The 15,720-nt window shown below is 48.0% G+C and overlaps 1 protein-coding gene across 2 annotated transcripts in view; it reads left to right on the top strand.

The window, feature by feature from the left end:
• dyrk1b (dual-specificity tyrosine-(Y)-phosphorylation regulated kinase 1B) overlaps positions 1 to 10,583 on the top strand; it is a 39,227-nt gene extending 28,644 nt beyond the window's left edge. For both annotated transcript variants that reach the window (XM_080858496.1, XM_080858495.1), the window contains exons 2-11: positions 2,033 to 2,175; positions 2,866 to 2,985; positions 3,604 to 3,792; positions 4,132 to 4,279; positions 4,719 to 5,005; positions 6,013 to 6,159; positions 6,539 to 6,679; positions 8,094 to 8,397; positions 8,910 to 9,013; positions 9,600 to 10,583. In XM_080858496.1, the coding sequence (XP_080714622.1) occupies positions 2,116 to 2,175; positions 2,866 to 2,985; positions 3,604 to 3,792; positions 4,132 to 4,279; positions 4,719 to 5,005; positions 6,013 to 6,159; positions 6,539 to 6,679; positions 8,094 to 8,397; positions 8,910 to 9,013; positions 9,600 to 10,337 (2,238 nt within the window). In that variant the 5' untranslated portion in view covers positions 2,033 to 2,115 and the 3' untranslated portion in view covers positions 10,338 to 10,583. The remainder of the gene's footprint in view (positions 1 to 2,032; positions 2,176 to 2,865; positions 2,986 to 3,603; positions 3,793 to 4,131; positions 4,280 to 4,718; positions 5,006 to 6,012; positions 6,160 to 6,538; positions 6,680 to 8,093; positions 8,398 to 8,909; positions 9,014 to 9,599) is intronic.
• The last annotated feature ends 5,137 nt before the right edge of the window (positions 10,584 to 15,720 follow it).

Below are 15,720 nucleotides of genomic sequence, written 5' to 3'. Positions count from 1 at the left end.
CTGAGAGACCCACGGTTTCAGATGAATCACTCACATGTCATGTGCCATCCACCCCCACTCCCATCCCCTCATAGCCGCCACCTCCACCACCACCATGCCTCCATCCTGAGGCCCTGCCTGGCCGGGCCCTAGCCCAGGCCAGGGCTCCTCCTCATGGGCATGTGTCGGAGGCATAGGGCCGTCACTCCCTGGGATTGATGGCGCTCAGATGTGTCGTTCTGCACTTTGTTTAAACTACGGCCATTGATCGGCCCGGGCTATTTGGAGTTGTAATGTGTCGTTGATAAATTTCACCCCCATCCGTCCCCGGCTGTCAGGCCTGCCTCGCTCTCGGGGATAAAAGCTTTTCCACCCTGTGGAAATATCCCATCAATTTCCCATCCCTGTCTGATGCTCATATTCTCCGCTTCCGCACCCTTCCGCAAAAGCCCTGCCGCGTAATTACGGTAACCCCTCGGCAGAGAAGACACACACACACACAGACGAATTGACACTGAACACACACACACACACACACCTCTGTTGCCACTGAATTCATAAGATTGTTCCAGAAAGGTTGTCACCAAAAAAAGTTGAATCCGGTAGTTCTGTATCCATCAAATATAGGACAGCATTAAATCTGCATAAGCTGTGAGTTCACCGCTTAGTCTTTCCTCTTGTCTTTGGAACGCAAAACTCTGTGTGTGATTGGGGGGTTGTGTGTGTGTGTGTGTGTGTGTGTGTGTGTGTGTGTGTGCACGTACATGTGCACGTCTATACTTCCCCTGTCCTACATTTTGGAACCCTCACGGCCCCTCCAATGTGCACCACTTTGTTCACTCCCTAACAGTGGTGGCACGAATCTCCTTATTCCTTACTCCTGAGATTTCTTCCCCTTTTTATCAACCCTCCTCTTTTAAAACGTTAATCTATGGTTATAACACAGACAGACAGCGTGGCCCTGCATTGTGTGTGGCCTTTGTAGAGCCGTGCTTTAAGATCAGGCATCCAAAAGCCTTTGCATGAAACTAGACCTGAGGAACCACATTGGACCACCTGAGGAGAACATTTCCTTCATGGTCAATGTCTTCGGCTGCCTCGGGACGAACCCTACCCCTCCCAAACAGCTGTTGCGATCCCTCCCTGGCCATGTGGCTGAGGGCACATAACCGACCCTCTGGCTAGCTGTTGCTGTGTCCTTTCTCACCTCTCAAAACGTTATGCCCAAGATGGCTGCCTTCATGGGCTGTGGTCCTAAAGATGTAAGAGGCGAGTGAACGACGGTTGTGTGACGTCCACCGTATGACAGCATGTGGACGAGCTCTGAGAACTGGATTGGGATACAGACTGGGAAAGAAACGCCAGATTCCGTTTTTCTAAACCAATCGGGTGGTTTTAGAAGTCGTTTCTTTATAATTCCCTGTAGTTAAGTGGTCAGTTAATAGGGTTCACTAGAAGGATTGCAGCACCAGTTCCTTCTGGTAAAATGTTCAGAGAGGCACTGCTCTGTTCTCTGAAGGTGTGGCAGCGTACACACACACACACACACACACACACACACACATTCACTCTGTGCTGGTCATGGTGACCTGGGTAATTGAAGCGCCGTGCTTCCGTTGTGTTGGGAGGAGCAGGGTGGCTTGGAACATGCTGCACTTTCACTACGAGCGACGCCACCACCGCCTCTGCTGCTGCTGCTGATGCTGCTGTAGTTCTCATGATGGATTAGTGAAAGATCTGGGCTGTGGACTATATTCCTGGGTCTCTCCCCAGAATCCGCCCACATTCCTCATCTCTACTGTATGTCCACGTTTCCATAAGTGTGTGTGTGTGTGTGTGTGTGTGTGTGTGTGTGTGTGTGTGTGTGTGCGTGCCTCCCCTGCAGTGCAGTCTTCTTTTCCCCCCACACCCATGTCAATGTTCATGATGTGAGATGTACCATGGCGATACGTTCACTAAAAACATCTTTCTCTTTCTTTCTCTTTGAACCCCCACCCCTCTCTCTCTCTCTCTCTCTCTCTCTCTTTCTCTCTCTCTCTCTCTCTTTCTCAAGGTGGAAGCAGCTCAGGATGCAAGCCCTCCTCCTCTACCCTCTGCCAGCCTGCCGCCTTGGGCTTCTCCCCCGCTGAGCCAACCATGTCGAGCCAGCACAGCCACCCCTCCTTCAACATCAACTCCATGGCCGAGCAGCAGCAGGTACACACACTCTCACACACACACACACACACACACACACACACACACACACACACACACACATACACGGTCACGCATATACCATCAACCTACTGTCCCACATACACACCCCAGAATACACACTGCTCTACTGTGGAAGACACCTACAGACCTACATGTACACACTTCTAGCATGAACACACACACACACACACACACACACACACACACACACTCACTTCTAGCATGAACACAAACACACACACACACACACACACAGACTACATGGGCTTGGCAGACACAGCATGCATGCACAGGTGCTCACACACATATAGCCAGACTCACCAGAACAAGATAAACACAGGTGTGTAGCTTTTGTACATATTAGTAACATTGCCAACTTGATCCACCCACTACAACAAGTATACCTTCAGTTGCTTCACAAATGAGCTTATACCGTATAAAACCACACAAGTATACTTTCAGTTCCTTCACATCTGAGATTACACAGCATACAACCACACAAGTATACTTTCAGTTCCTTCACATCGGAGATTATACAGTATACAACCACACAAGTATACTTTCAGTTCCTTCACATCTGAGATGATACAGTAAACAACCACACTGAACCAATAGTCCATAGTCCTGCTACAGAGGTATGGTGTGGAGTTCCCCTCTTGACCGCTGTTGCTGCACCCCCTCTTCCAGGTGCTGTCAGATATGACCATACTGCAGAGGAGGATCCCCCCGAGTTTCCGAGATCCCGCAAGCGCCCCGCTGAGAAAGCTCTCTGTCGATCTCATCAAGACTTACAAGCACATCAATGAGGTGAGAGGTCACTCGTCTCGCACTCGTCCCCAAGTTCCGGGCCCGGCACAGTAGAACAATGGGATCTTGTTTCGCAAGAGAAGGCACCCATTGGCGCAGTCTTACATGCGAATGGTTGGGCTCCTGTACATTATATCTGCTTAACATGTCCGTTACCTCTTCTTCTGTCCTCTCACTCTCCTTTTTACCTGTTTTTACCCTCTCACCTGCTGCCCTCTCTCCTCTCCCTTCCTCCCCCTCTCTACTCCCCTGTCCTCTCATGTCCTCATCCCTCTCTCCTCTCCACCCCTCTCCTCCCCCTTATCCTCTCCTCTTCTCCCCCCATCTCTCCTCTCCTCTTCTCTCCTCTCCCCATCTCTCCTCTTCCTCTCCTCTCCTCTCCTCCCCCCATCTCTCCTCTCCCTCTCCTCTCCTCTCCTCTCCCCATCTCTCCTCTCCTCCCCCCTCTCTCTCCTCTCCCTCCATCTCTCCTCTCCTCTCCTCTCCTCTCCTCCCCCCTCTCCTCTCCTCTCCTCTCCTCTCCTCCCTCCATCTCTCCTCTCCTCTCCTCTCCTCTCTCCTCTCCTCCATCTCTCCTCTCCTGTCCTCCCCCCATCTCTCCTCTCCTCCCTCCTGTAGGTGTACTACACTAAGAAGAAGCGGCGTGCCCAGCAGGTGCCCCCTGAGGACTCCAGCACCAAGAAGGAGCGCAAGGTCTACAATGACGGCTACGACGACGACAACTACGACTACATCGTGAAGAACGGGGAGAAGTGGCTGGACCGCTACGAGATCGACTCGCTCATCGGCAAGGGTTCCTTTGGACAGGTGAGGAGCATTCTGGGTAAATAGGGAACAACCGTAGGTTAGGACATTGTAAGTGATAAGAGAGGCTCCTATAATCAGCTTCTATGACAACATTGAGAGGTAGACATGTAGACAGAAGAGGGAAACAAATCCATGGTAGACATGGAGTTGGGGGGACTAAAGGTCAACATTTAAACAACCTGATGGACAGGAGGGTTACATCAGTTACAATTTTATTTTTCAAAAGTAATTTCTTTCGTTTTTTGCTTTCTTGCTCATGGTGTAAAATCCTCGAGACGAGAAGCCTGTAAGTACACATCTTGAAACTCCAGACACTAACCCCTCACCCGTGTCTTTCAGGTGGTGAAAGCCTATGACCACCACGAGCAGGAGTGGGTGGCCATCAAGATCATCAAGAACAAGAAAGCCTTCCTGAACCAGGCCCAGATTGAGCTGCGGCTGCTGGAGCTCATGAACAAACACGACACAGAGATGAAGTACTATATAGGTGAGAACTACACACACACACACACACACACATGCATGCACACACACAACTCTAAGTGCATAGTAGGCATGTTGGCCTTCTGTTAAAACTGTTGCCTTTCCAGAAAGGGAGCTGAATGTTGATGTCACCCCTATTTGTTATCAATTGAATGCAAGCATGTTGTGTGACCTAATAAAGGAAGTGATATGTAGACGGACTATAACTCGCCTTCTTGTCATCATCTCCTCCCTCCTCCTTTCTTTCTCCACCCTTTTCCTTCCTCCCCTCCTCCCTCATCCCTTCTTTCTCAACCCTCCTCCCTTTTCCTTTTCTACCTCCACCCTTCTCCTTCCTCCTCTCCTCCCTCATCCTTTTCTTCCTCCACCCTTCCTCCTTGCCACTCTGTCCTTTCCTCCCCTTCTCTCTCTTCTTCCTCCTCCTCCCACTTTGCTTCCTCCAGTCCACCTGAAGAGGCACTTCATGTTCCGGAACCACCTGTGCCTGGTGTTCGAGCTTCTCTCCTACAACCTGTACGACCTCCTGCGCAACACCAACTTCCGTGGCGTCTCCCTCAACCTGACGCGCAAGTTCGCCCAGCAGCTGTGCACGGCACTGCTCTTCCTGGCCACACCCGAGCTCAGCATCATCCACTGCGACCTCAAGCCCGAGAACATCCTGCTGTGCAACCCCAAGCGCAGTGCCATCAAGATTGTCGACTTTGGCAGCTCCTGTCAACTGGGCCAGAGGGTGAGTAGTGTGTATGGGTGTGTGCGTGTTTGTGTGTGTGTCTGTGTGTGTGTTTGGGGGTAAGAGTATTTGAGTTTGTGTCACTGATGTGTGCCACGTCGCTGTGTGTGTGTGTGTGTGTGTGTGTGTGTGTGTGTGTGTGTGTGTGTGTGTGTGTGTGTGTGTGTGTGTGTGTGTGTGTTAGAGTCCCTCATAAGCCACACCAACAGCTGGCGAAAGGTGTGTGTGTGTGTATGTATGTTTGTGTGTTGGTATGGGTCAAGTTGACTCTCACAGCCCCCGACATCATACCTTTTTAGCTGGGGAAACAGAGACCTTGAAGACGAACTCATGGACGGAAGGGGTTAAGGTTACCAAGGGGATGAGGGAAACCATGGGAACAGGGGCAGACGAGTGCATTCGCATCCTCCCTTTGGTTTCAGAGCTGTGCTGATGAGCTGCTAGAGCACCTGATTAAGTTGTCTCTCAAAAACAAGCCCCTACTTTAAACACCCCACAACCATGGCCGTACCCCGAAGCAGTGGCATTGCAGCCCACCAAGAGCTGAAATAGACACAGTCGCACCCTGAAGAATGCCTTATGACTGATGAATTCCCCGTGCTTTCTGCACCAGATGAGGCGTGAGGGGTGTGCTGTTGCCATGCATGTCAGTCCAGGCTTCATAGCAGGCTGGCATTTAGAGCACATGGTGAAAGGGATCCACCCAGTGACTAGGAAGTGGGCTTTTCTCATGCACATCTCTAGAATAGAATCCCACTGGCTCATTTTGCTGCTGCTGCTGCTCTTGCTCCTGCTGTTCCTGCTGCTGCACCCATTTTCATGTGGTTAGCCATGGAGTCTAGTGACCTCTAGTGGAGAAAAGGCAAAACTGCATTCTGCATTCTGCATTCGATCAAATTAAGTCTGTTGACATGCGTATTATCTGCAAAGTATTCCCATTACTCATATGAATGTATAACACCCTAACATGTTGTTTTTTTCTTCTCTGTGCCTTGTGGTCTCCATAGATTTACCAGTACATCCAGAGTCGGTTCTACCGGTCTCCAGAGGTGTTGCTAGGGATGCCGTACGACCTGGCCATAGACATGTGGTCCCTGGGCTGCATTCTGGTGGAGATGCATACGGGCGAGCCGCTATTCAGTGGCTCCAATGAGGTACACAGAAACCGTACAAATATTCACGAGAACATACAATCACTCATGCAAGTACACTCAAATGGTTACCGCTGGTTTTGCATAGCGCGGATTACATAGGCCATAGAGTAAAATCTAACTTTGCTGGAATATCTGTCCTACTCCTTAGTAGGACAGGTAGGATATTATACTATATTATATTATAACAATGCATTTTCACGTGCCTTCTGTTGTACGCCACTGTGGGCCTTTGGGTCAACTGGAGCCTCTGGGTGGCTCCTAACACACCTGTGTGCTCCATGTGCTCCTCCTGATTCACCTGTGTGCTCCCTGTGCACCTCCTGATTCACCTGTGTGCTCCCTGTGCTCCTCCTAACTCACCTGTGTGCTCCCTGTGCAGGTGGACCAGATGAATAAGATAGTGGAGGTGTTGGGGATCCCTCCCAACCACATGCTGGACCAGGCCCCCAAAGCGCGCAAGTACTTCGACAAGCTGTCCGACGGCCTGTGGACCGTCAAGAAGAACAAGGACATTAAGAAGGTACTATATCCCTCGGCCTCCGTGAGTAACACTCTGCTACTATTACACTTAAGTAGAATCCTCATCCCCCCCCCTCCACACCACCGCCTTACTCCCACTCCCACTTCCACTTCCACCTCCCCACTCTGTCCGGAGAGGGAACGAGAGACAAACCGATAAGATGGACTTCTGAGAAGGCCGCAAGACCATGGGGGGGGGAAGATGTTTGGTGTAGTCAAATTGGAAGCTTATTGGAAGCTAGAGCTATGCTCTCCTCCCCTCTTGACACCACCCTGCCATCTCCCAGTCAGTGCTGGCCCAAGCCCTCATCTTTTACTGTCCACACCAGCATCAGCAGCATCATCATCATCATCATCATCATCATCACCCTCCCCCTCACATCTTTCAATCATGACAGTGCCCACCACTTCATCACCACGATCACGGTGACATCCTCTTGATTCATTTGTACAATTGTAGAAGTGCATAGATATTAGACAATATAATGGGGGTGGGGGTGGGGGGAGGGGAGAAGAGAAGAGAAGAGAAGAGAAGAGAAGAGAGAGAGAGAGAGAGAGAGAGAGAGAGAGAGAGAGAGAGAGAGAGAGAGAGAGAGAGAGAGAGAGAGAGAGAGAGAGAGAGAGAGAGAGAGAGAGAGAGAGAGAGAGAGAGAGAGAGAGAGAGAGAGAATAAGAAAGAGCAGGTGAAACAAGGTGAACGCATTCCATTGAGAAGGTCCAGACAAAGCCATAATTCACTTGGCAAAAGGATTACATAGTATCAGACCAGGTCAGCTCAGCGCGTGTGTGTGTGTGTGTGTGTGAGCTTATGTGTTGAGGAGATAAATCAAGGGAGGTGGAGTTTCCTGTTCAGACACCCTATAGCCGATAGCCTCATGTCTGTGTGTGTTTGAGTTAGTGAGTTTGTGTGAGTGACAGAGAGAAAGAGAGAGAGAGAGAGAGAAAGAGAGTGTGTGTGTGATTGAGTCAGTGAGTGAGAGAGAATGTGTGTGTTTGTGTGAGTGAGGAAGGGGTGCCAACATGAGTGCAACCGTAAGCCCCTGCATTCCTCGAGAGTCTCATCCCTTCACCTCAGATGTAATCTCATCCATTTCCATTCCAGCTCCGTTATCCATCGAGGCCTGTAATAAATCCATAATCTCACTGAGACAATACCTGATCTGTAATCCATTGACCATCCTTCACAGTAAAGCCCATCGTTCATCAACACATCATTTACAGTATAATGTGCTGTCGTATTATTGATATAAATGTTTATGTATGTCTCAAGGAAGCATGTGAGATTGGGATTATGTAGCTCTCTGCTTCTCTTAGGCATTATGAGATTGTTGGGCTGAGAAATGCTAGGAGTGCTAACGTTTCTCTGCATCTCTCTCTCTCTCTCTCTCTTTCTTTCTCTCTCTCTCCATCTTCAGGAGTACAAGCCCCCAGCCACACGGAGACTCCACGAGATTTTGGGGGTGGAGACAGGGGGCCCCGGGGGGAGGCGGGCGGGGGAGCAGGGTCACGCCCCGTGCGACTACCTGAAGTTCAAGGACCTGATCCTGCGCATGCTGGACTACGACCCCAAGACGCGCATCACGCCCTTCTACGCCCTGCAGCACAACTTCTTCAAGAAGACCACGGACGAGGGCACCAACACCAGCAGCTCCACCTCCACCAGCCCTGCCATGGACCACAGCCACTCCACGTCCACCACCAGCTCCGTGTCCAGCTCGGGTAGGCCCCACGCCCATACCTGCACCCTGTCAACACCTGCACACACACACACACACACACACACACACAAACACACAAACACACACACACACACACACGCGCACTCGGACACACACACACGCGCACTCGGACACACACACACACTCGGACACAATCCATGGGCTGGATAAGAGTTATTATATGTCCCCCCGCCACCCACACACACACACACACACACACACACACACACACACACACACACACACACACACGCTGATACACTCACACATCCTTGTATCCAGCTTGATAGCCACTCCATATTTACCAGCAACTGCTCAATGTATTGTCACAAACATGTACTCCAGCCCTGTCGTAGAGCACCATAAACTCTTACTTATAACAAACACACCAGAATGGCAGGTGGTGCAGAGCTACACGCTGTGCATTCAGGTTGAGTGACAGCTCACAGGCCTTTGCAGAATGGAGGAGATGTGAAACATGCCTCACTCATTCATTCACTCTGCTTCCTCCAGGTGGATCCAGCGGTTCTTCCAACGACAACCGGAATTACCGGTACAGCAACCGGTACTACAACAGCGCGGTCACTCATACAGACTACGAGATGCAGAGTCCACAGGTGGGTGGGCAGGGTGTCAACTTGAAGCAGCTATAAGCAGCCTCACAGACTTAATCACAGCTCATTTTGGAACTAGCTTACTGTTGGTGTGTGAATGGAACTGATGTAAAAATTGTTTGAATTTCTTGGGTTCTTTATATTTATCGTTTTTTTTTCCTATTTGCCCCAAAACATTTGCAATCCCATCCTTTCTTCTCTTTCATTTCCTCTGCCTTTCTCCCATCTGCTCTCCATATCCTCTTTTCTCTCCTCTCCTCCACAACTCTCTCTTTTGCTCTCTCTTCTTTACCTCCCATCTGTTCTCCATATCCTCTTTTCTCTCCTCTCCTCCACAACTCTCTCTTTTTTACCTCCCACTCTCCCCCTCCCTCTCTCTCGCTGCATTTCTTAATCTCCTACTCTCTCCCTTTCTATATCTCTCCCTCCCTCCCTTTCTATACCTCTCCCTCCCTTTCTATATCTCACCCTCCCTCTCTATCTCTATCTCTACCTCCATTTCTATATCTCGCCATCCCTCCCTACCTCTCTCTCTCTCTCTCTCTCTCTCTCTCTCTCTCTCTCTATATCTGCTCCATCCGTGTGGCAGGCTCCGTCTCAGGGGCAGATGCGGTGGCCAGGCGGCGAGGCGGGCGGTGACCCCCAGTACCCCCAGCTGCTGCTCCACAAGCCGGCCGCCACGCAGCATTCGCGCCACTTCATGAGCGGCGTGGGAGGGGGCATGATGGAGACGCACCACCCCCACCCCATCTACGGCGGTCACCACAGCAACGGGCGCCAGCTGCGGCAACAGCAGGGTCAGCAGAACCAGCCGCAGGGCCAGAGCTCGCAGCCCGGCCAGCAGGGCGGCGCCCTCCTGCCCGTGTCGTCCCCGCAGATGCAGGACAGCATCGAGCTCAGCCTCACACACCACCACCACCTGGGTCAGTCTTCCATCCTGCAGCCGCCCCCACCGTCCAGCCTGGACTCCAGCCAGTACGGCTCCTCTAACCTCCACCTGGGCCTCTCTGCCTTTCGGACTAGGACGGTCATGGGCGCTCAGCCCCCGCAGGCCGCCTCCCAGCAACAGTTGGCCCAGACGCCGGCCTCTCAGGACAGCATGGTAGCTGCCTCGGGCCTGGGCTACATCCCCCCGTGCTACCCGGGCAGTAACAACAATAACAACCCCCCCCAGGGAAGTGTGGGGGTGGGGGGCGGCCTACTCACCGGGGGACCCCCGCCTAGAGGAGTCGGGGGCGGAGGGGGGCGGCCCGATTCCGAGGAGTCGGCCATGATGGGCGTGTGCAGCAGTGGAGGTGGCAGCGGTCAGAATGCAGCCAACTCTTGATAAATCTTGAACAAATTCCAAAAGCCATACAAAAAGTTTTAAAGGATAAAAAAACATAAAAAGGATGATTCAACACGCATTACGGACGCATATAGTAACACACCTACACCTGACACACACAGACGACACATACACACACATGGCCACCCATGACAGAAATGCAGAGATAAACTTGTGAAATATCAAAGGATTTTTTTTTTGTTTTCTTTTTTTTTTGTTTGTTTTGTTTTGTTTTGCATGGGGAGAAGTTGGAGGGAGGGGGAGTGGGGAGGATTTGAGAACCTTTGTATCCTTTTTTCAGTTGAATTATTTTTTTTTTCATTTTTTTTCTGTTGAAAGAATGGAGCAGAGGGCTGAAGTGGTTGGAAGTGAAAGTTTCAGAAAGTTTGTTTTTACAATTATTATTATTATTATTATCATTATTATTATTATTAGATTTTATGTGATTTGAGGACAGGTTTGCAGCGAGATTTCTGTTTTGAGGGTTTTTTGAGTGTGGGACATAGGGGGTGGCGGAAGGATTGATGTGAGAAACAGAATGTGGTGCTCAAGAGAAAAAGCAAGAGAGAAAACCCTTTTTTTCGACTTATGGTCTAGAAGTAATTTTTACAATTTTAATTTATTGAAAATCACTACATGCGGAGGGAAACGGAGATTGGAAAAGAGTTCAAATTTTGAGAGGTGGGTATTTTTCTGGGGATTATTTATTCAGTGATTTAATTTATACAGTTTATAATTTTTTTTTTAACCTTTTTTTGAGGGACAGATGACACTTACGCATACACAAGACAAGATTTTTGACTTTTTTTTTTTCAGTTGAGTATATCCCACATCCCCACTGTAACCCCCCCCCCCTTCCCCCCAAACACACACAAGACACACACACACACACACACCCTCGACACATAACGGAAAAACACTTTTGTTACTTTTTTTATGTTTCCAATCTTCTCTCGCTTGACAACACTGGCTTATATATCTCGAAACTTATGAAACAAAAACCGTACAAATAAAAAGTAAGAAGCAAATGACAAGCAAGCGTAGTCACACCACAACGAGAGAGCGGCAGCTGGCGGAGGCTGAGACGCCAGCCGCTCCCACGAGGAGAGGGGGAAACCGAACTCCCGCGTCACCGCTACGGAGGAAGTGATGCGAGGAGCACGAAGAGGAGAAAAAGAAAAAACACATAAACAACAACAAAACATTTTGCCAGAAGGAAAACCAAAATGCTTCCCTGTTGTTTGTTTCAAAATAGTCTGCCTTCTACTTCGCCATCTCACCAGACTGTCTCTCGCTCTCCATCTCTCTTTCTCTTCCCCTCCTCTCTCACACACACACACACACACACGCACACTCACACACACACGCGCTCTCTCTCTTTAGCCCTTTGTCTGTCTCTTTGGGTTTTTTGTTTTTTTTCTTGACTCATTTTTTTTGTTTTTTGGACAGAAAACTATGAAAAATAACCATTTTTGTTTCTTGTTAATTATTAACTCGAGATATGCTAAGCCAAATCTTGCTCACTCCCCTTCTCTCTCTCTCTCTCTCTCTTTCTTTCTCTCTCTCTATCTCTTCTCTGCTGATCTCTTACTTCCCTCTGCCCTGTGTTTCTGTTTGAAGGAGGTGGAGGGGTCTGTGTTTTTTGCAGGAGGACAGAGTACATATATATGTGTGTATATGTTTCTATATACATGAGGAGGGGACATCTTTCACCCCCGATCCCCTAATAGCGCTCCCTCTCTGACTCTTGACTTCGCATCTCTCCCTCCTGTTTTCTCTCTCGTCTGTTCTCTCCCTTCTCCCTCCTCCCTCCTTCACAACACTCTGTGAGTGCTGTGTGCCATCAAGTCAAAAAAAGTGAACTACTTCTCTCGCTCTCGGCTGCTATCTCCACTCTCAACCATGTTCGGATTGCTGCTAAAGAAAAAACAGACAGATAAATAAATGAAAAATAAATAAATAAATAAAAATGAATAAACTTTTTAACCCTCCTGCTTCAGAAAAAAATGGAAAATAAACCACTGCATCTCATGTATTTATTACTATTTAACAAGAAAAAAAAAGAAAAAAAATGAACCTGTGCTCTGCTTTGTCTTTTTGTTTGGTTCCTTTTCTTGCTTTCAAGGAAATCACTGCTTGTCTCAATGTGACACTCTTCCTCTGGAAAGGTTAAAGGTTATGGGGCTGTGTATGTGACGTGGTGCCTGGAAAGATTGACTGGGAGCAATGCACATCAAAGATAACTATTGGTCAGCTGAGATACATTTGCATATTTTGGCAGGATTAATTTTAACATTTACCTTCCATTCTACTGTGTGGCTGAAATGTGAAGGTGTAGAAGGTTTTGTGAGCTTTTTGTACTTTTAGACCACAGTAATACAGGCACCTCCAGGGAATAAAAACTGAAAGGGCACGGTTTACCTTAAATTCATGTTCCAGGGTTGCTCAATCATCTGGCAGAAAACATCCTGTATGCCTATATTCTACCAAACAGTAAGGCCCAATGATTAAGTAGCCTGTATTTTTAGATACTAAGATTTATCACATAGATATTGCTTTTTGTTGGCCATTTGATGTCCTTCAAGAGGGATCATACCAGTTTTCCACCCTCAGATTATACTATGCAATGTTAAATATTGTTCTGCTCAAGTTGTACATGTACTGTGGAAAGGGTTGTGTTATCAAAAAGAAAGCCACATGTAGGGTGTTTTTGGTTGTGAACTTTTCTGAAACATGCAGTTGGCTGCATTCCAGCTGCTTAGCTATGTACAGTGTTATGCCGACAGACATTTTACCCCCCTTTTACTTAAGCGTTTAGTCTGTATATGATGGCCTAAGATTTGGGTGTGATCCCACAATGTAGGAACTCTGCCAATCTGAAGGGATGTTTATGAATTGCAAGTGAATCTCATAATTCCCATGTTGAGCACTTTAATTAAGGAGAGAACTGACTGGGTTTATTGCAACTTTGACTTCAGTGACTTGAGGTGACCCTTTTCCTACAGCATTTAAATAGGATAGGTTATTATACTAGCTAGAAACAATGGTTTACTACATCTAGCCCTTAAAATGGGGGCAATTACAACGTGTTCTACACTATTAAAAAGTATAGAGGTTTTAAACTGTTAACACCAGCCCTGTGTGCAACTTTTTTTATGTTGGTGTCGACATTAGCTGGATTTCCATTCAACTTTTTAATGCGCATTTTGATTATTCGAATAAGAAAAAAAGTTGAAATTTGCATAAAATCTAAGGCGAATCAAAATTCGATTCGCTAGAGGGGGTAGATTAGGTCATTAATAGCATGGGGGATAATGGGACTAAGGTTTATGGAAACCGGTTTATTTGCATAAATCCAAATTATGTACAATTTTAAAAGGCGTTTCCGTAGCTACATGTTGGGCTGAATACCTTACGTTTTTATTAGACAGCTATTCATAACGCCTCCCTTGAGAAGAAGTGTCCATTTTTAATTTGCATAACGCAGCAGAAGGGGACGACCAGAGATTCGACGAATTTTCATGAATGCGCTCAAGATATGCAAATTAGTTGAATGGAAACCCAACTAATGCCCCCATTCCCTTCAAATAAGCCTACATCCTGATATGGAAGTAGATCCTAGCTTGACAAGCCCATAGGTTATCATCAGGTGGGGGCTGTGAGTGACATTACTACCGGGTGTGCTTAATTGGCATCTAATGTGGTATTGTGAAGAAACACCCGAGTGAGTAATTCGTGTTTGTTTTAGCCTACTGACGAGGCCTCCTTCAAAAAGCTTGGCATCGGCGGTTGGCAAACTGTCAGGTGTTTGGTCGTTGCTTTTAAACATGGTGCGAGCAGGTTTGTTGATGTTCTTTTTGGTTTGTTGTTGGAAGCCACCTTTTTCCGTCGAAGCTGGCATGCATTACAGTTGGGACGCAAAAAATGTCAAAGGTATTTTCCAGTTCCCGGAGCAGCACCTCAAGACCGCACCAGTATACGAGGTGACTTGGCCGGGTGCAGAGAAGGATAGACCCGAGGCTCCCCGATCAAACCCGCTGCCCCTTTCTCTGCCCATGTTCCAGCATACTCCAGTTCCGTTGGCAGGTGTTGAGCTTTTCAAACCAGTCGCCGGAAAGCGTCCCTTGCCACACTCCCTTGTGGACCTTTTGCTACCCCATAGGTACAAGCCCTCGAGTAGGCCTACACATGTTCCGCTTTCTCACAGTGTCGCTAGGGTGGAAGTGTCCTGTGGATCCAGTATAATCTCGGTGCGCGTTAACAGGAAATATCTTGGATTCAAGGCACCACCATCAATGTTTCGCTTGGGAACGTGTGCTGTCACGTTTGCCACGGCAGAGTACTTGTATTTCCATTATTACCTCTACGAATGCGGTAGTATATCAACGGTAATGAACAGTTATTTCCGTGGAACTTAAATTGTACTTGAATATGCATAACCAATGGCTGACGTCACTTCATGACTTTTTTTTCTCCCCCCCAAGACCGTAAAGGGAAAACTGTTGTATTCTAACACTCTAATATACTCTCCGGAACCTCAAGAAGAAGTATTGCGAGCCGTGCCCCTCTCTGTCCCTATACATTGCCAGTATAATAGGTAATTTTAAATCAGCCCAATAGCCATATTCTAAGTCATCTTACTCCCATTGTTCCTTAAATTAAAGTATGACTTTCCATACAGATTCCACTATTCGTACAAGGTTGGATACGTGCCTGAGGTGAAGGACCGGGTATTTTTGAAGAGTTTGAAGACCAGGCGCACCTTCAACTTGACCGCGCTTAATGGTAGTCTAATGTTTTTATGAACTTTGGTCCTTTTAAGTAATTTCTTTTTAAATTTCAAATATGGACATTTTATTTTAAACACAGCACAATGGGAGACACTTGATGTGGGTGAAGAATATGTGCTTGGCGAGGCAACGTACTTTGAAGTCTCCGCGCAGCACATCTCCAAAGATCAGCGGGTGTTTGTTGACTCGTGTCATGTGACACCTTCTCAGGATCCCGATTCTATGCCTCGTCAAGATGTCATCAGTAATTATGGGTGGGTACACCGTTGACATCTCCCAGTTACTTTGGATGTTTTTGATGCCTGATGGATTTGCGTAATGGTGCTCTAGGTGTCTACTGGACAGCACGAGGAGCGGGAGCCCGTCGCAGTTTTACTCCAGAGAGTCTAATATTCTTCGGTTCTCAATAGACACCTTCCTGTTTCCAAACGTTGCAACAGAGGTGACTGATCGTTTTGTTTTCGCATGTAGGCCTACTCAGGAAAATGTAATGGCCCAATATAAAATGTTTGTATTGCTCTATGCAACAGCGCCTCTACCTGCACTGTTCCGCCAACGTAGGGAACAAGGACCCGACAGTGACTTCCAAATCA

This window comes from Sprattus sprattus (assembly GCF_963457725.1).
Source record: "Sprattus sprattus genome assembly, chromosome: 19".
Taxonomy (NCBI): Eukaryota; Metazoa; Chordata; class Actinopteri; order Clupeiformes; family Clupeidae; genus Sprattus; species Sprattus sprattus.
The sequence above is the reverse complement of the archived record's forward strand: the minus strand, read 5'-3'. Positions and strand labels throughout refer to the sequence as shown.